This window comes from Anguilla anguilla, chromosome 3, assembly GCF_013347855.1.
Source record: "Anguilla anguilla isolate fAngAng1 chromosome 3, fAngAng1.pri, whole genome shotgun sequence".
In the NCBI taxonomy this organism is placed as follows: domain Eukaryota; kingdom Metazoa; phylum Chordata; class Actinopteri; order Anguilliformes; family Anguillidae; genus Anguilla; species Anguilla anguilla.
In genome coordinates, this window is record NC_049203.1 from 58216940 (window position 1) to 58237223 (window position 20284).

The following is a 20284-nucleotide window of genomic DNA, read 5'->3' on the forward strand; positions in this document are numbered from 1 at the left end:
GCACATACACCATAACAGCAGAATGTAAATATGCTTATATAACAACAGTTAAGCATTTATAAATTACAAATGCATGTTAACTCGCTCACTACTTATTCAAATACTGAAAAAAGATTTGAAGACATTTCATATATTTAAAAAAAATGTCCTAAATGGGAACATCCACTGCTAATTATTTTTCATTGAACACCTGTATGTTTGGGGAAGGCCCTTTACTGTTTCAACATGACAATGCCCCCATGCACAAAGCAAGGTCCAAGAATAGTTTGCTGTGTTTGCGTCCCTTTGAGATGAATTGGAATGCTGAATGCAAGCCAGGGCTTACACCCAACATCAGTGCCCAACCTCACTAATGCTCCTGTGGCTGACTTGAAGCGAATCCCCACAGCCATGTTAAAAATCTACTGGAAAGCCTTCTCAGAAGAGCAGAAGCTGTTACAGCAGCAAAGGGGGGTCCAACTATTACTGTAATGGGCATGGTTTTGGAATGAGATGTTCAATAAGTACATATGGGTGTGATGTTCAGGTGTCCACATACTTTTGGAAATGTAGTGTATTTTACTTACAACAGGTATATACAACTTCCCACATAAAAATAATATTCAATTTCTACAAGAAAACAATATTGCACTTCTGAATATATTCTAAATATGAAAATACCTGGAGCAATTTAAGCACTTTTTTTGTTTCTCAGAAAAATAATGTAGATATTGCAAAAAGCATTTGTTTCAGCAAGTGCAATTTGAAGGAATAATACATAAAATTTGCATTTTCAAATGCACATTTGAATATTCATGTATTTCACCCAGGTTTGGGCCTGTGTCCCATACTTCTGTGCTTACAAATTTGTACTCTTTTTACAACTGGATTTTACCCTCCAGAGGAGCTATGGAATAAAAATGAATCAAGCAAATAAGCGAACTTATTGCTATAGTTTTCGGATTAAAATTCCAAAAGATGTTGTAGTAAGTAGAAGAATTACAAACTTTTATTGAAAAAATTTATAATTTATCCCTTTGTTAAGACACACCTACAGGAAAAACAAAGAGTGAAATGTTCTGACTTGTGTACACAATGACCTGTTACAAACCTGCCTTTCTACCATGGCAAGGTCACAATGACATTTCTGACACTGTTGTAACATTTCTGAACAAATGTTAGCTGATTTAGCAAATGGTACCATATTTTAACACTAGTATAAGACTGCTTTCCGTGTCTATTCTTCATTATAGGGGATGGGAAAATGGGATGGGATGGGATGTATGTGCTGTAATTTCTGTAAATGCTGTATAAAAATACCCTTAAATAATATATTGCTATCTATACATTCTTGTCTATGCTGGACTTTTAATATAATGACATTTGTACTTTGTGGGCTGGTCCAGATGCTGCTCCCACTATGCAACATATTTTATGAAGATTCCATTATTTTAATGGTTTTGTAATGTCATATTTGTAAAGTGTCTATCCTAGCCCTGTTCCTAAAGAACTTGACATAAATGGGAGTAGCTAGTGGTTAATAGGCTCCAAAATACAATTTATACTGCAAGCTCTGGTACAGTGCTGTCCATAAGTATTTGGATGGCGACACTATTTTGTTGTTTTGGCTCCGTATTCCAGCACATTTCAAATGATACAATGAATATGATGATAAAGTGCAACACAAAGTTAAGCTTATCTCCATCCATTTCAGGTGAATTACAGTCCTTTTTATACACTGCCCCCATCTGCCAAACTACATTTTTAAGCCGTCATTCCATATGTCATCTCATTCCATATTCAATTGCACACATACTGCTTTTTAAAAACACACAGAAATGTAAACATGAAGCAGATAATTCAATTAGCAAGTAATGTTAATGAACAAATGCTGGTGTGCAAGTACACATTTTGAAGAAGAGAATGTATAGCATTGGGAAGGCTGATGAAAAAGAATTATAAATAAGAGGAAAACTAAGCAAAGAACACCCTGAAAACAATTTTTTCATGACTAAATTTATCTTATGATAAAGTGCACGTTTCTTTATATGGACTTCCATTTCAAAATATGAAATTGATCTGTTGATCTAACCACTGTATCACATTCCTGTCAACAGCAGATTCACTGGCATTTCCCAATATGGAGGTTTATTGCCCCATTACTGTGCATGTTCAGCAGCTGGGTGAACTCCCGGGGCATAGAATGTAACCCCCCATGGGGTCCAACATTGTCATAGTAGTGGTGGGGCAATGCCTTCTGGGAAAGGTCAAAGTTAAAGGGCCAGAACCCGTAAAGGTGTACCTCCTCACACAGTTCCAGGGCTATACTCGCCAGCATTAACCCTGAGGAGAGACGGGGTGCCCAATGGCCCCTCCGCCGCCAGTAACGGTGCAGGTCCCGCAGATAGTTAGGGTTGAAATAAGCTACCTCCTGCTGAGGGTGGACTGTGCGGAGGGCTTGCCGAACTTGGAGGGAAACCCTGGTGCAGAATGCAAATGAGAAGGCGGGCATGATGAGGGGGGGATTTCCATAATTAGACATTTTGTCTGCCAGGGGCTCGGGGTGCTTCTTCAGGTTGCGGTAGCTGCAGGGAGGTGAGGAATGAAGGGCTCAGATGATATGATAATAACAGCATAGGCTTCACACAATGGCATCTGATAAATCAGAGGACAAATAGCGCCACACTTAAAGACAAGATTTAAATAAAATGAAAATTTATTGTAAACAAACCCGAACATGCCGTGTAACTTAACTGAAAGCCATTGTCAGCAAGACATACTTCCACCATCAAGAGACTGCTTTCACGTTCTTTTATTCTTTACATTCTTTTATTCTTTACATTTATTCCTTACTGAGTTTTGTACATTTCCATTAGAATTTTACTGCCGCAGTGTAAAATCTGTCCAAAATCCAAATACTGTAGACCAGAAAAATGCTTACCCTCTTAGTATCTGGGTTGGGTTGGCTGTTATCAAATTTGTCTTCTTGCCTACATCTGTGCTCACATTTATGGGAGCTAGATTCAACCTGAAAAGCAAAACAAGTTCATTTATTTGTGGACTTTTGTTTCTGGGCAACCAATGGTAGTTCTCATAAATTGTAGTTCTCAGCGAAACAACCTGTTTGAATTGTCATTTTAGTGGAATAAAGACAGAAGTAGCCTGTGTGGCTCTGAGAAATCAATTTGCAGTATTACCAGTTCAACTGCCAGTTAAAAATGACATGTTTTCAATGTAACATCTGGGTTTTTTGTCACTTCGCTTGCAGTTACACTGGCTACAAGGTGTGGGTCTTTTTAGCACAAGTATGGACTAAAATGCTTTCGATAAACAGTTTGTCAAGTCTCTGTATTGTTATTTTAAAAAAAATAAGCTTCTGATGCTTGAGTAGCCATCACATCAAAGCTTATAGCTAAATAACCCAAAGTTTACAGTAGGCATGGGTGGTCATGTATGGATGTTTCCTTAGCTGAAATTGCCATACCGAGCTGCCCTACATAGAACAAAATTTCCCTTGCATGTACGCTGTCTTGTCTTGATAATAACACTCTTTTCAAATCAGGCATCAAATCCGTATTGTTGTTTAGTGGTGGAATTTCCCCTCAGATTTCTCTGACACATAGAATCTCCTTTTTTATTTATAATTCCTTTTTATTTTTGTTTTTTGAGGATTGGGAAGGAGGCACAGTATTACAATCATCATTGATTTCTGTGGGGCAGTATAATTAGTTGTGGGCTCCAAATTAACAAATAAAAATCTGTATCTTTTATATTTTAACAAATATAAAATCTGAAATGTGACTACATATCCCATAGACAATATTCATGAAAACCAGAGGGGTTTTAGAGCTGCATTTTTTTTCACTTATAAAATGAAAAAAATGTCATCTTAGTTGTTTTATAATCAAAGTGTACCTTATGACAAAGTCAGCCTTGTTAATCTGGGAACCACAACTGCTGTTCTTCAAAATCCCACCATTCCCAACGACTGCACAGCGCCCAAGTAGACCTCCAGTCCTCCAGGGGATACTCTAACAGAGGGGAATAAAACATTTCCTCGATAAAATAAAAATGAAGATTAACCACATATAGAAATATATATCTTTTTTAGAGTAAAAAAGCCAAGCTACTCACTTACTAAAAATGCATACATACATACATGCCGTGGTGCCAGGAAGGGGGTTGAAGTGCTGTCCACCAGGAGGCAGCATTGGCCTTACATACAGCTCGTGTGGTATCACTACAGCTGTGGCCAGTTACCTAATTATTGGGGCTTAATAAAAGGTCTGGTGGGCAGGCCTAAGAGGAGGATGGGGTTTTGGATTGTGTGGTCGGGTCTTTTTTTTTTTGCAAGGACATTTTGTTTTTTTGTTTGCTGCATTTGGTGTCTTTTCCCCTTGAGACTTTGTATTTTTTCCAGCCTTGCCTAGGAAGTTTTGGTTGCCAGGTTGGCCTTTCCTTATTTTCAAATGCTTCTGTTTGTTTCATTCCCAGGGTTAAATAAATGGCAACAAGCTGATCATCCTATTGTGTCTCCATCTGTTCACCGCACAATACACCCTAGCATCACAATACATATACGTACATACACATACATCCATACATACATACGTACATACAAATGTCTTGACTTGTTTTGTGAACAACATCACTGTTCCAGCACATATTCTAACCTCAGGGAACATTTCCAACAGTGAGTTGTCCACCACCCTTTTTCTTCTCTCCCCATCGTAAGTAATATTCTGACCCAGGGCCGTGTTTTTCTTTGTCAGGATCAAATCGTCAGTGGCATTGCAACAGGAGTGCATTTCAACCCTGCAGTGGGGTGAGGGTACAGTCAGGTAAATATATCCTTCAGTTTTTTTTCTGTGAGCTCGAACAGTGGCAGCAGGCAGCACACCTGAATGGATGTACCTGTAGCGCTCTTTTTGAGTTATGTTTGCTTTCCAGGGGCAGGTCATGAACTCCTTCATATCATCTGTGAACTCCTTGGTGTTGCGCCTGTGAGAAAAAAAACGATGAGAGCAAGACCCTTAGAGCCATACCGACCTGGCAAATAACAATACTCCCACAATATATCAGCACCACACTATGGCACTGATGTGAATGTCACCTGTTTGTGTGGTTATAAACCATCTTTTATTTTACTAATTTTGAAAGATCTAAAACATAAGCAAAATTTAGTTAAAGCAAGTTAAGGGAGTCATTACATTACATTACAGGCATTTAGCAGACGCTCTTATCGAGAGCGACTTACACAACTTTTACATAGCATTTTTACATTGTATCCATTTATACAGCTGGATATATACTGAAGCAATTTCGGTTAAGTACCTTGCTCAAGGGTACAACGGCAGTGTCCTACCCGGGAATCGAACCTGCGACCTTTCGGTTACAAGCCCAGTTCCTTACCCACTGTGCTACACTCCATCCTTGTCATGGCAAGGGAGCCTGTTTAAAGGGCATGTCGCAGAAATAGAACAGAAAGATCCATGTGTACGCTATGAAAAACATACTTGAAATACTTACAGTTTCAAAGCTTTCAGTGAAGCATACTTCTTCCTCAGCTCTGTGCACTGCAGCACTCTCATAAATGAAGAGTCAATATCTTCCCTGAAAAACAGCATAAGAATTAAAATGAAGTGAAATGCCTACAGCACAATTTTTCTTGTGCATTGTCAATAAACCCCGGTATTTATAGATACGGATAGATTTGCATGTGCAAATCTTCATGGATAAATGTACACACACACACACACACACACATTTCTTCTTTCAGTACATGTCAAAGAAGACAGGAATGTGGGTGGCATGTGACTTCAGCTATGCCTGACTATAACAATAAGGGAGGACTGAACAAATGCAGCACTATGCAGAAGTGGCAAGCCTATTCCTTTTAAGAAGGACTGCAAAACCTGCTCAACTTGCTAGAAAAGTAAGTATTACCAGTCATGCAGAGACACTATGTATTGCTATTCACACAAAAAATCTAAGATTTCTGAACCTAATGGTTTTAACAGCTGACACCCCCATTTGATGCATGGCACTCTGAATATGAAACACAAGTGCATAACCCTAACCCATCACTTATCCAACATGGAAAATAAATTAAATCAATTTAATTACAGAATTATTATCAATTATCAATTAATTAAACTGCCAAATGTGTTGATAGGCAGAGCAACCTGTTGGATCAACCTTCATCAAAATGTATAACTTGTAACAAGATTAAAATAAGTTACAATAAGTGTGCAACGTCTGATATAAAGAAAAAGATTGACTACCTTAAAAAACAAACACAATGTTACAGACATAGACAAGTTACAACCATGAAGGAAATTAACAAAAGAAAATACCAAACCACAGCTTTCTCCCAAAATAGTCCCATACGAATCCATGCCAGGGATGAAAATGTAAAAATGCCAGATAAGATTAGATCCTGTGCACACAAAACACCTCACCAGTCCCACCTGCAAAGTTCTGACTCCTCAGATGGCATCCGCAGAATGTCCACCACAACAGGCTGAAGTTAAGCACCCAAAAACTTGTGGCAGATGTTAAACCCGGCAAGATCTAACAAAGTTCATTAAAACCGTATTTAATAACTGAAAGAAATGCTCTGTTGTCCTGAACAGGAAACAGTCAGGTTTTCATAGTGTCAACAAAAGTATGTGGCTTACCTCCAGCAGACGCTAGTATACATCATGTTCTTTCTGATAACATGCATTCATTACATTACATTACAGGCATTTGGCAGATGCTCTTATCCAGAGCGACGTACAACAAAGTGTATAACCATAACCAGGAACAAGTATGACAAGTACAACCGCATAGTTCAACTTGGACCCTGATGGGTAAACTGATAAACACTAACAACGAGAACGGCAACAACGCAATCTATGGAAAAATACAAGCAGTAGTTAAGACAGTTAATGCACCTAAGTCACCTACGAAACAGCTGCCTAGTTACAACCCTAACTAGTTATAACTGAATTCTTGATATCAAAAACAAGTTGAATATATGGCAAGCTGTTAAAGCTTTTAATCAACTTGTATTTAATATCAAGAATTCAATGTGAACTAGTTGTAATTTGACTCCTTGATGTCAACAATTCAATTTTTACTTGTTAAAATAAGAAATTTTGATATCAACAATTCAATTTTAATTTGTTAAAAGAGGAATTCTTGATATCTGCAATTGAATTTAAACTAGTTCTAATGTTAATGAGCTTCATTTTCATGTGTCAGTGTAGGCGGTGTAAAATGTGTGTTACTTTCTTAAAGGACCAAGCACCAAAAGGGAAAAACACAGAAAAATAATTCTATGATAACCTCGGGTGCAAGAAATTGTGGAGTTGCTTTATGATTATACCTTTCGTCTAGGCTGCATGCTCTCAGAGCTATTACATCTTGCCCTTCTAGTAGAAAACAATGGGAGGAAAAAATAACTAGAGCCACTTCTTTTTTTGTTGTTGACTGTAAGTATGCACTACTCTTTATATTTTGTCCTGACATAATTCCTTTGTACAATTCATGCTTCTGTCTTATTTAATCAAAACCATATATTTAACCAATAACTATATTTGTAAATTTCACTTATCATAGTGTAGCCAAACTCTTAGCTTGCTGTTTGCAGAGCAGTTCCTGTAATGATGTTCTAAACAGTTGATTTGGTGAGCCTAAGGTCTGGCCGATGTCTCTGACCCTTTGTTTCTTATTTCCCAGCCTCATAATGGCTTTGTTGACTTTCATTGGCACAACTCTGGTCCTCCTGTTTACAAACACCAATAACAGCAATAAAAAGCCTAGACTCAAAACTAGATGCTAAAAGCTTTCATATACCTGCAAGCTAAGCCTCATGTGAAGAACTTACAGCAGTGCAGTTACTTCCTAAGACGCTGTTAAGATGTCAGACTGGTTACTCATATTTAAAGAAGCAACTGAACGCACCCGACTAACCAGAAACACCTGTGACGCCTTTCTCCCAAAGATTTTGGTGGCCAGGAATGGTGAAAACTATGTATAAAAATAGCTGTAATGATGAAACCAAAATGTATAGAAATACCCTTTAGTATAAACTGAAAATCTGCACTTTAACCATGTGTGAAAAAATCTAAAATGGTGGAGTACAGAGCCAAAGCAAGTTAAAAAAAAACTTTGTCCCAAACATGGAGCTCACTATCTATTTATCTAACTTCAAACTATTATTTCACGGTGTGACTTAATACAGTATATATAATCTTCTCAAAGAAGATTGAATTATCCTCAATGTTACCAAAACACAGTTGTAATGTTTAAATTCCATTAACAAGGTGACAAGATTACAGATAACATTTTGGCTACACCAGAAATAAAAAAATGCACATATGAATTAACAGAGTAAGCAGATGCACAGTCTTACTAACTAAAACTGACAGTATTGGGTCGTAGAAAATAACTACAGAAATGTACTCATAAATTACATTATAATTTTAACACACAGACACAAGCACACGAAAGTACAGTACTTCTTAAACTTATCTGTAGGATATTGTAGCATTATTTTCAGTTATGACTCTTCTTTAAATTAGTAACAGGAAATTACAATGATACATTATGCATATAGTTTATTGTAAATAATGTTACTTATGTAAAACATTTTAAAAATATTTCATACAAATCTGAGAGCTTTGTTGTGGTGAAGATGTGTTCATGAAACCTACCATTCATAATCCCAGGGTTTAAAGTGATATGTTCTCCATGTCAAGAACAAAAAAGAACAGCAGCAGCAGATTAACATAAAACAGTGTTGGTTCCTCATTTCTATATGAGAGTAATGTCAACTGCGCTGAACTGCAGGTGGAAAAACAAGTTTGAGAGGCTTAATACAGAGAAGGAGGAGCTTAGGTATGTAAGAATGTATTGGTACAAAAACTGGTTCAAACTGGCAACATCTAGGCCTGCTATTAAAATTAGTAAAATGCTGTATTTAAAAATATTTTTAGCTATCGCCTGCATTGACAACTTGTGTTGGAACAAATGGATTTTTATAGTATGCTATACTCTCCATGAATCCAAACACATGGCAAAAAGCCTTCCTCTTTTACCACTGGGAAGAATGCATTGAGAGTTACTGCATGGACTAGCAGCAGGTCAAAGGCAGGATAAAAGCCTTAAATGCCACGTCAAAGTCCTAAGATGGAACTCTCTAAGACAGACGTATGCAATTCATTTAAAATGTAGAGGAGGCTTCTCTAGAAACCACATTCTGTTCATGTCAGTGCCAACTGTGGAAAGGATTTTGATGCAGTATGTGCAATTAGTTACAATGTCAGGCAAGCAGGGTGGGGTTTGGTAGGATCTAAGAAAATGGGAAGTTTGCAATACATAATGAAACACTAAATATTGAATAGTGTGATTAAAAACTAGGGGTTGAACTGACGCAAATCTAGAGACAGCTGTCCTGCGGTACATTGTCACTGTCAGGGCTTCTCAAAACTTTCCTATTGCAATACTGTGTTGTTTTGTGTTGAGCAAATTATTCAGTCTTGTTTGTAAGTTAAACAAATCCCTTGGTTCATTATCCCGAGTATTGAAAAATGGCTTGCACTAAGTTCATACAAGGCTGCTATTAGTAAAACCACCAAATCAATATTAGTAATAGTAATTAGTAATACGGGTGGTTTGGGTTTCCTCCCCCAGAAAATTTAGACATTTTTTGAACGTAATTTTTTTGAACGAATATTTCCCACAATTCTATGATAATTGGTCGAGGCACGTCATTGAAGCCTGCGTAGGCCAACAATTTGTCTGTGTGGGTCTTTCTGACATGAAATAACTCATGATTTTTTGGGGGTACTTTTATCAAAAATGGGGACATTTCCGTGGACAGCTTCAGTCGGGGCGGGGACAAGCCACCAAAAACGGGGACTGTCCCCGGAAAACGGGGACGTCTGGTCACCATACAGTATAAAGCATTTAGGATAATATATTACTGTAGTAATTAGGTACGATACCATACACGAGAATAATAAAGTATATAACATTAATATAGGTAATAGTAATAGTTAACAGATCTATTCTCTGGAGGAGTCTACTGTACTGCTAACTGTGCTGAACAAACATAATGTAAGATAGTAACATTTACAGTCTTCAACGGTAATTTGGAATCCACTACATTGGCTTACTTGATACAAGCTGCACGGCTATAACTCTGTAAAAGTATGCTCTTTTTGTATGAATAACTAAAATAACGCGTTACGTAATTCAAGTGGTTACATGCACAACCACTCTCCGCCGGTGAATGATAAAAGAAGTTCTTTCTCTTTGAGCAGTGAGCAGTACTCCCACTAGTTTGATTGCTTGGTTTAAGTCTTCTGGGTCCATGCAAATACACATCTTTTTGGCTGGACCGCAACAGCAGGGCCAGCCCTACAATCGCGAATGTCTGTGAGTGACTGACTGACTGACTGACTGAGTGATGAAGTTACAGCATTGGTCGGCCGAGTTATAAAGTTACATCATCGGTCGGCCGGTCCAGCCATACACTAGGTTTTGACCTGGTCTTGTTTGGAGTGACTGCAGTTGCCACGCTACTGACCCACTCAGTTGGCTCTGTTTGCTTAGAGATTACTCCCATCTGTCCCATTTGATGTAGTTCTTCCGCGACTGAAAGCCACATCAATCCTCCTCAAAACGTGCACAACTGGTTTGACTAGGTGGTAAATCTGTATGTGCTGCTGTTCCAGTAGGTAGCCTAATCCAGAAAATAGGTGTGGCAAACACGCCTGCCCCAGGCCACCGAAGTGGCTTTCCTTGGGGCCCTCCAGCACAGAGACACAGGGAGATGATGTTCAAGCAGTCCAGCTTTATTTACGAGGGTTTGGCAAGATCTTACAGCCAAAGTGAGCAGATGTAACACAGTCATGACCAAAGCTCCCTTGTGTGGGTGGGGATGGCAGATTTAACCTGTGCGCAGTGATTACCTCACTACGCACAGGTGCAGCCACTCCTGTTCCTGGGTCCAATTAGCCTGGCCAGTTATCTAATTCTTAACTAATTATCCAATTGGCCAGGTCTAATTAGCTTGACCCAGGGCAGGTGTGGCTGCTTAAACCAGCCATCTCCACACCACAATAGGTATTCAGTTTTTCAAAATGTCCATGTCTGTTCTGACCTCATACAGTCACTTTACCATGCCTAACTTCTTAGCTTACTAGCTTTTTGCTATCTCAGCTGTTTTTGCTGAATTCATATGTGAGTGATTTATTGCCCAGTAATGCCATCTTGTGGTTTGAGTATGCAACTAGCTTGCAGTTGGACGATTTGAGCCTTCCTAGTAATTTGAATGTTTTTTTTTCTGACATCACGTAGCACGCTGTGCCAATGTCAGGTTTAAATGTTACATTTCGCCTGATTATTCTCAGATTCTCAGTCCCCATTTCGTAACCCTCCATCCCTGAGGTCTCAATAGCCATGATGCATTTCTCATGCTCCACTTTAACTGTGCCAATGTCACTGCAGCTCTCACTCTGCACAGTTGCATGCATTTTCCTACTGTAGCTCTGCTGGCTGAGGGAATTGCACATCTTTGCAAAGTGATTTTTCTTTTTACTTGATTTAGGTCTATACGTCTGACAGTCGGCTGGGCATTTCTTGTACTACAGCTCGTAGCCACATCCGCTACGTGTTTGGTTTGACGGTTAGGATTCTTTGCATTCTTTCCACTTCAGTGTTTAGTGCTTTGAGTTGGCTGGATGTGATCTTATTGGCATGGCAGATAACAATTGCCTTTTCGAGTGTAAGATCCACCTCTCTCGGCAGCCTGCCTCTCACTTGGTCGTCCCTTACACATGCTGTGCGACTCTGAAAAAAACTTCCTCTAATTCGAGACTGACGTTTACCTTCAAACTAAAGGTATAGCCACCGGAAGGAGCTAAAACTAAAATTGTGCACTGTTGAAACTGGTGACATTGGTGTGTGAAGCTCCTGTCTTAAATTCTCAGTGGTGGATCCACCGAGGGTTTCACCTGTACTGGAGGGGCTGCTAAAATGGAACTCACCCTCAAATCTCTTCAATTAAAATGTTACACTGTTTCTCCCCAAAATGCATGACTCGAATGTAAGAGCTCAGCACACTCAGAGGTGTGGCAAAGGAGGAAATACTGGTTTCCATGACTCATTCCAGTAATTCACCGGATTTGTACTTGTTGATTGATAAGAATAATCCATTCAGCACTAGGCATGTCATGCTATTCCATCCAGGTATCTCAACCGAAACAATGTACAAAAATTCCAAGTTACTCACGCACACAAAGCACATCCATTAATTAAAACTTGGCTAATCAAAATGAGGCCAAGTTACAACAAACAATATTGGCTATCTTAGCGCACACAAATTAAACAAGCTCTATTCCAAGCAATGTTACCCAGTGTTTCCTATATTACTTCAGGTAACTTGGCCCTGTGTTTTTTCATCTTAACATGTGGTCATTCAAAGTTAATGTGTCACATGAAAGTGAAATGGCAATCAGTTATTGCGGAAATAATGTGCAATTCAGCTGTTACACTTAAAATTGTAAAAATGACTGAACTATATGTTTGAACAATTGTCTGCATCCAGTGCTTTGGGCATTGAATGAAAAGCTCATCATGAAAAAAGCATAATTATAATTATTATTGAGATTACTTTGTTTTGAAAATTGTGTTCACAAGAACAATATTGTTTAGAAAATTGTGTTCACAAGTACAATATTTTATTATTTTACATTGTACTATAAATTGTACTATCGTACTTATTTGGCTAAAATGTATGTGATCCACAAATATACACTTCATTAATGTAGCAAACATATGTCTGCATAGGTTTGTAAGATAAAATATTTATTTAATAGGCCAAAAATTTATCATTTTTATCTATATTATCTATTCACCCCCCCCCCCCCCTTATCTAGTGTGAATGATTGTTTGTTTCTTGGTATAAATGTCTATAAATGTCAATGTTATGTGCTGTTAGAAAAATTTCTCCATGAGGATAATGAAGTATTTTATCTATTTATATATCTGTCGACAGTATGTATTTCACAATCAGTATTTATTTTCAGTCGCAAATATAAACTAACTTGTACATTTTGTCAAATTAACTTGACAACCAAGTATAAACCTATCCTTTATGGAGTGAAAGTTTTAATCTGCTGTTCGAAACATCCATTTAAATGACGACTTCTTCCTCAAGGAATTTTTTGTCATTTGACACTTTGATGTGCTACAAAGCATGAATTACCACATTCTCTTCAGATGGTAGGATGAAAATACACAAGCCAAGTTACATCATGCACTGCTGATACTGTTGACACTGATTGACACTGTTGACACTGGTGTACCGAGGAGTTCCCGCCTTGGCTCCTCAGTGCTGGATTTACCGAGGGCTTCTAACATTGAACTCACGCACACATCTCTTCCATTAAAATCTTACACCGTTTCTCCCCAAAATTCATGACTGGAATGAAGAATGAAAGTGACGCTGAAGAGCACTCAGTGGTTTGGCAAAGGTGGAAATCTTAGCTCACACAAATGAACTACACCGATCAGCCACAACATTAAAACCACCTACCTAATATTGTGTAGGTCCCCCTCGTGCTGCCAAAAAAAAAAAAGCTCTGACCCATCGAGGCATGGACTCCATCTCTGAAGGTGTCCTCTGGTATATTTGGATATCTGTATATATTTGTAAATTCCCCCCAGGGATCAATAAAGTACACTACTACTACTACTAGTGCTTATTACATTATTGGTTTTTATTGCATAAACAATTTGAAATGGATTACATTATTGGGACTTATTACACTATTAGTTTAGCTAGGGAACCTCATTCTGAAGCAGGAATCTAAAGAAAAGACACTTTGGCACATTCCTGCACTGCCAGTTTTTCCTGTTCGTCCAGTTTACCTTTTAACATAAACAGTGCCTCAAGGAAATAGGTGATGGTAGGTATGAAATAATCTTCCAAATCATCCCTAAGTGAAATTGGGATGGAAGGAAATTATTTCCTGTGCAAACTAGTCAAGAAAAGTTAACCAGACCATCAGCTCACATACACATACACACTATGACCATCCTTCTGAGCAATGTTCTTCCATCTGTATTGCCTTGAATACATATACATACAATTTTTAAAAAATCTGGTTTTATTAATGGCAGAACACACACGCACACACACACACACACACACACATATATATATACATATATATAGTATACTTCATTGTTTTATGTGGATAAAATGGCACCTTCTGAAGAATTCTAAAAATGAATCTAACAAATAAGCAAACTTGTGCATCATACACTTTTTCAATTAAATTTCCAAAAAAGAACTACATGTTATTTACCAAATTTGAAACACATTGTAATGTGTGTATCATTTTTCTGAGACACACCTGCAGGCATAATGCACAATGAAATGTTCTGTACACATTGGCCAACTCTAAACTGGATTTTCTACCTTGCCAAGGTCACAGTGCATTTTTGACATTGTTGAACGAGTGTTACCTGATTTCAGTTTGTCTGTGTAGTCTTTGTTAAACTCCAGTGATTAAGTTACCTTTGTATCTGATTAATGACTAATAAACAGAACAGAAATACTGGACTGATAAGACAACCACAATGTCTCTTCTTAAATCAGGAAAATACTTCCATGACCAAAGGAGCGGCTATCTTGCTACATTCAGAATGTTTTTTGTTATTTTAGTATATCTAGAGACTCTATTTTAGCATTTTAAAGTCTGTATAAGGTTTGGCTATGCTTTGAGAAATTGTGATGCTTAAAGAAGACAGACAGGCTGGTAAACAATTCAACTTGGTAAGTAGCAGAATAAATTGGAATGCTGGTGTTTTGGAATTCCAAATGACAAAATGAATGTTAGGATATGAGACATGTTCTTGGCTATTAGTTATAACTGTTCGCAACATGCAGTTTGTTTCCCAGCTGTACCTGCTTGCTACCGAGACACCCGTTAGAGAATACTGAGTGCATGGCTGTCATCAGTGTGCGAGGCGAGCCTCGTCTCTCTAAGTATGTGCACTCGAAATGATGTGTGAACCTTTCAAAAAAGAACCTTCCGGAGAATACGTCCACGAACACCATGGTCAGTATACTCAAAACAAACTGTGTGTACTAAAATTTATGTTAGTCCAGGCCACTTACTTTCTAGCATTGCAGTGTCACTGCAAAACCTGTTGCCTGCTGCAATAAGGGTTGACTTCATAAATATTATGTTTGTTCCAAAACTATGTTGTCAAAACAAAGGACACAACTGGAACAATCTCAACAGTTTTAGCTATTTCTACATTATATCGATTTTGTTAGCCTATATAGATTATGGGAAAAATGTGTAATTGCAGGCACAATGAGAAAAGGACAAAAATGTGCAAAACAAGGAAACACAAAGTTGAAAAGCTAGTTACAAACTAGTTACAATACAATGTTATTTTTCTTTTTTTTAAAGTAATTTCTTCAGTCATGGACCACACACAAAGCTGTACATTTCACACAATTGTCATGAAGTCTATTCAGTTTATTCAACTGAGACTTATGAAAATCTGTTGGAGGCGTTATTTAGGCTATAATATTGTTATATAATTTCTATAATAACATCAGTGACAATTATTCATCCTCACCCTAAAGTTTTTATCAACTTCATCACATGATTGCAATGCATGGATTTTGTGTGATTATATGAGTGAAATTATATTCGATCATAAAGGAGAGAAAATGAAAAAGGCAGAGGGAGGAAAGAAGAGAGAGGGAGATTCCAGCCTGTGAAGACAGGCTTTTTTTCACAATGATGCTTGTGCTTTTTGGAAAATGAATTTAAATCTAAAAAGAAATTAAATAAAGTGGATAAATAAAACACTTAAATAAAATGATCTGTGTGACCCATCTTTTTTTGACCATAATACTTACGACCCTATTGAATGTGAACGGTATCCCTGGTGTTCAACAGCACCAAATGAAATTATAAAATTTTACACAAAGATCTCACAATTCGTTTACATTCTGGTTTATGTGTGAACTCTGTCTTTTGAACCTGGTTCCGCGATTCTGTCCTTGATTTATGCATAATGGGAAATAAGAGCCCTTACATATAGCCATTTGTAGCCTACCTCATAAAGGAAAAACAATTAGCAAAAACAAACACCCTACTTCTACATATCAGAGAAAAATTTCCAGTGCATACGTTGGCACAAACAGGTTAAACCTTCAAGGTGAATACGCTGCACTAGGCTTCCTCTTGTGGTTATCATTAACATATGGCCTATTTTAGTATATAGCCTACGGTTGCAAAAGACACTTCATAAGAATGTTATGTCGTTTCGTTGTTGGTAAATTTATTAAAAGACGCTTTGTAATTAAACCGTTAAACAGTTTCATTTTTAAGATGAATGACGATTGATATTAATGACTCAGCTTTTCTTTCTTCATTAGCCTTGAATGATATATAAGTAGTATGCTTGATAAGTTGATTGTTAAATTTAACAAAATAATGATCCACTGTTTAATACGTATTAATGTAGAGACACATAGGAGGCAATTAAAATGAGGAGATAACTGATCCACAAACATAACAGGAGGGTGAAATAGCAACAGGCTGTATGTATTGTCAAACATCAATCAAATATCTGGTCCATCCATGTACTGTCAGCCCTCAGAGGTGTTAATGTCACTGAAGCCCCTTCCCCCCCATAATGTACAATACATTCTTAATGTAAATGTTGTATGGTCATAACGGCCAGCGGTGGCTATCGGCAGGGGTGGGCTCAGCCCACCCAAACTGTGTCTTGCCCACCCAATCAAAAGTTAAGAAAAAAACAAAACATTTTTTTTTCTTTGTTCAGCCAATAACTTCTAACTAACTTCTGAATGGGTGGGCAGCCTACAGCCTGCCTCCGATGGGTTGAAACAGCTAGTTTCTCTGATGCAGTGTACTGCCGGTTGATTTAATTTGTGGTATTAATGTGACGTAAAACCCTTTGTCATTTGAATTTGATGCATAACATGGAATTCCTCACGCCCACACTCGCCAGCACCCCAGTCCCCCCCCCCCCCCCCCCCCCACGCACAGAATGAGGAAAACCCGAAACCGGAATACCAATTACAACTTTCCAAAGCAGATACGAGAAACGAAACATTGTGTAAGAACAAAACGGGTTATTAGTCTGGAATTGAAGCCGAGATGGTTGCGATCGTGTGAATAGATTTCATTGTTTAGCTGTCAACAGCATGATATTGTGTAACTTAAAAAAGCAGAATGAATACCTTCACATTCTGTTTCCCACATTGTGACAGGTGCTGGTGTTTTGGTCCTCAAATAGGGCAAGGTCATTTTTCAGTTTTTCACATATTATGAAAGTGCAGATTATAAGCTTTCAAACGATGTGTCATACATTGAAATCTGAAAATAGTTGAAGAAGATATGTTTATTTGAATGTTGGTACTCCTAAAATCAAGTAGCAGAGAAAATCCCCTTGAAAGATCTTGAACTTTTCACACTTCTCACAGGGAGATAATGGGTGGGAACAATAGCTAGTTAACTCCACCCCAACCACTCCCCCACTAGAGTACCTGTCAATCTTTGCCCATTTAGGGGTTACCCTATTTAAAGCTTTATAACTCCGATGTGAACACCACAGAGACTAGAAAAATGTCTTAAATGAAGCAATATATTTATACCATTTACAATACTAGCTTAGATTACTTTATATTCATAAGTTTGTAAGAAATACAAACTTACAATGCTTACTCTACAGGGTTGGAGTCCTGATCGATGTGGTCACTTCTGGCACTACGATCCTTACTTCACTCTAGTGTTTCTTTTGCGCCTCTACATCATGAAACCTATGCACTTGTTGTACGTCGCTCTGGATAAGAGCGTCTGCTAAATGCCTGTAATGTAAAATAAAGTGCCACAAATGCAATGGTCAAGGCAAAAAATCTAAAATGAATTTGCTCCTTTTTTAGTTGGCAATGAAATACTGTGAGATTGCGGGTTAAAGTATACATGTCCTGGATCAAAAACTTCTTGACCACAAGTTCATAAAATCTAAGGGTGGATATGTAGAACTACTAAAGATCTATGAAGCAAAAACTAAGCAGTGTACCCAGCATCTCCAAATCTACCCAAAATTTCTAAATTATTAACACTGGTCTAAAATAGCTAAGGGTCCAGAAACAAATCCAAAATCTCTCCAAAAAGGAATACAATGCTTTTTGTCCATTGTAAAGCATATGAGCCCCTTATGAAGGTTTAAGATGAAACATAGATATAATTTAAACATAATGCAAAAATATAGTCACACAATGCTGCACAATACCTAAATGTGTAATAATTAACTCTTGTATGTATTTCTATACTCTGTACACTCCTATGTTTTCTTGTATGGGAATGGGACGATATGAAAACAATTTTCAGCCGTCCACCACGTTTTGGCAATGTTTCAACACTCTCCTCAACACTGTTGTATGCGTCACAAAAACTATTACACTACTTACATTACAGTGTGAAATATCCACATTACATAATACCACTAACCTATTTAAAGACACTCAATTTCTAAAATAACGTATATAACCGAAATATTTTGAGCAGTAATACTTACATAGCAATGATGAAATCTTATCTATGTTCAGTAGATGGAGACAGAGACAGTAAATCAATGACAGTTCTATCCGCTTATGTTTTGCTCCAGAAAACGATGTCAGATAGGTCTATCAGCGAACATATGGCTTAGCTATGCTCAGAAGTCCTCAATAATAATGGTCAGACCAGAGCACCAGGATGAGGTGGTTATTTTGCTGCCAGAGAGAAGCCAGTAGGTCTGGGTGTAAGCACAACAATGGAGGTAAAACCTATAACATTCAGATAATCTCAATCTCAGGCCTGTACGAATAAACACCAAACAAGTGGACCTTGAAGCACTCTTGTGATTTCATAGAAATAACACATACTTGTTTCAGCCAGACCTGAAGGCTTAGAAATTAAAACCCAGACATATATACAGACATGCTATATTAAATCCCACCCTGAAACAATATAGCTTGCTGTATTAACCATAATTCTTACACCTGCACACTAAAAGATAGAGTAAAGCTGTGTCACATAGTTCACTCTCCAGTGCAGTAAATGGGAAAATTCCTGCACAGCCTCTCAAAGAAGCTTCTCCTAGTCCACAAAAACAAATTACAGGGAGGACTGAGATGCAAATGTGAAAGAACTTGAAAGTCCACTTAGGCTTGAAATCACATAGTCTCTAAGAAAACTGGATAAAATGAAACACCCTAAATGTTGTCAAAACACTGTCACAATGTTTAAATTCTGTCAACAAGGCCATTCACTTACAGCCACATTTTGGCTACACCAAAAATCTCAAAATGGAAATATCATTAACAGAATAAGCAGATGCACAATGTTACAAACTAGAACATGCAGTATCAGAAATCAGGAAATAACAGATTCACTCAACATGTCATTGTTACACACGCACACCCACAAACACCTGCATACCTGATTTGATCTTATCATGAGGACGCATGACTTATGGTCCAGACATGTCACAAAGCTGAAAAAATCAAGCATGTTTAAATGCTGTTTTTAAGTACACACCTGCTCACTCAGACCCACAGAAGCACACACACACACCCACACACACACACAAACAGTAAAGTACTTTGAAAACTCCTAGATGATGTAACATTACTTTCAAATCTGAGTCTTCATTCAATTCCAAACAGAAAATTACAATGACGGACTATGTATATGATTTATTGCAAATAATGTTATGTTTGTAAAAGCATTTACAAAATATTACATTGAATGGCTTGATATGAAAATGACAAAATTACAGTGTGAGTACTTTGTTGTGGTGAAGACGTGTTAGTGAAACCTACCGTACAGAATGCCAGAGTTTAAGGTGATATGTTCTCCACGTCATGAACTAAAAAGTAAAGCAGCATATGAGCATAAAAAGGTTTTGGTTTCTCATTTCTATAGGCGATTGATGTCAACACACCCTGAACCAAACATGGAAAAACAACTTTGAGAGGCTTAATACAGGGGAGGAGGGGCATGGTGGCATGTTGCACCCTTCATTGGCTTATCTTTAGCGTTGTTGCTGTTATATTAATCCTTGAACTGAGGTAATAAAAGTTAATAAAAACAGAGATGTAACAAAAAGGTAATAAAACACAAAGGTTCCACAGCTTACCTGAAAATAAATTTCCCCATATCTTACCCCAAGTACATGTTATCTAGCAGGGTCTGATTCAGACAAA

General features: G+C 37.7%; 1 protein-coding gene across 2 annotated transcripts; it reads right to left on the reverse strand.

Moving 5' to 3' along the window:
* Positions 1-1721: 1721 nt before the first annotated feature.
* LOC118222709 (alpha-2,8-sialyltransferase 8F-like) lies at positions 1722-20021 on the reverse strand. 2 transcript variants are annotated; one of them, XM_035408488.1, is made up of 7 exons: positions 19901-20021; positions 5509-5592; positions 4894-4980; positions 4653-4794; positions 3895-4010; positions 2921-3007; positions 1722-2564 (listed from the first exon to the last, which is right to left on the reverse strand). In XM_035408488.1, exons 1-7 carry the CDS (start codon positions 19942-19944, stop codon positions 2102-2104), a joined length of 1023 nt encoding a protein of 340 aa, XP_035264379.1. In that variant the 5' UTR covers positions 19945-20021; the 3' UTR covers positions 1722-2101. The 2 variants fall into 2 exon arrangements, with proteins under 2 accessions (XP_035264379.1, XP_035264378.1); XM_035408487.1 differs by lacking the exon at positions 19901-20021 and adding an exon at positions 8682-8794.
* Positions 20022-20284: the final 263 nt, after the last annotated feature.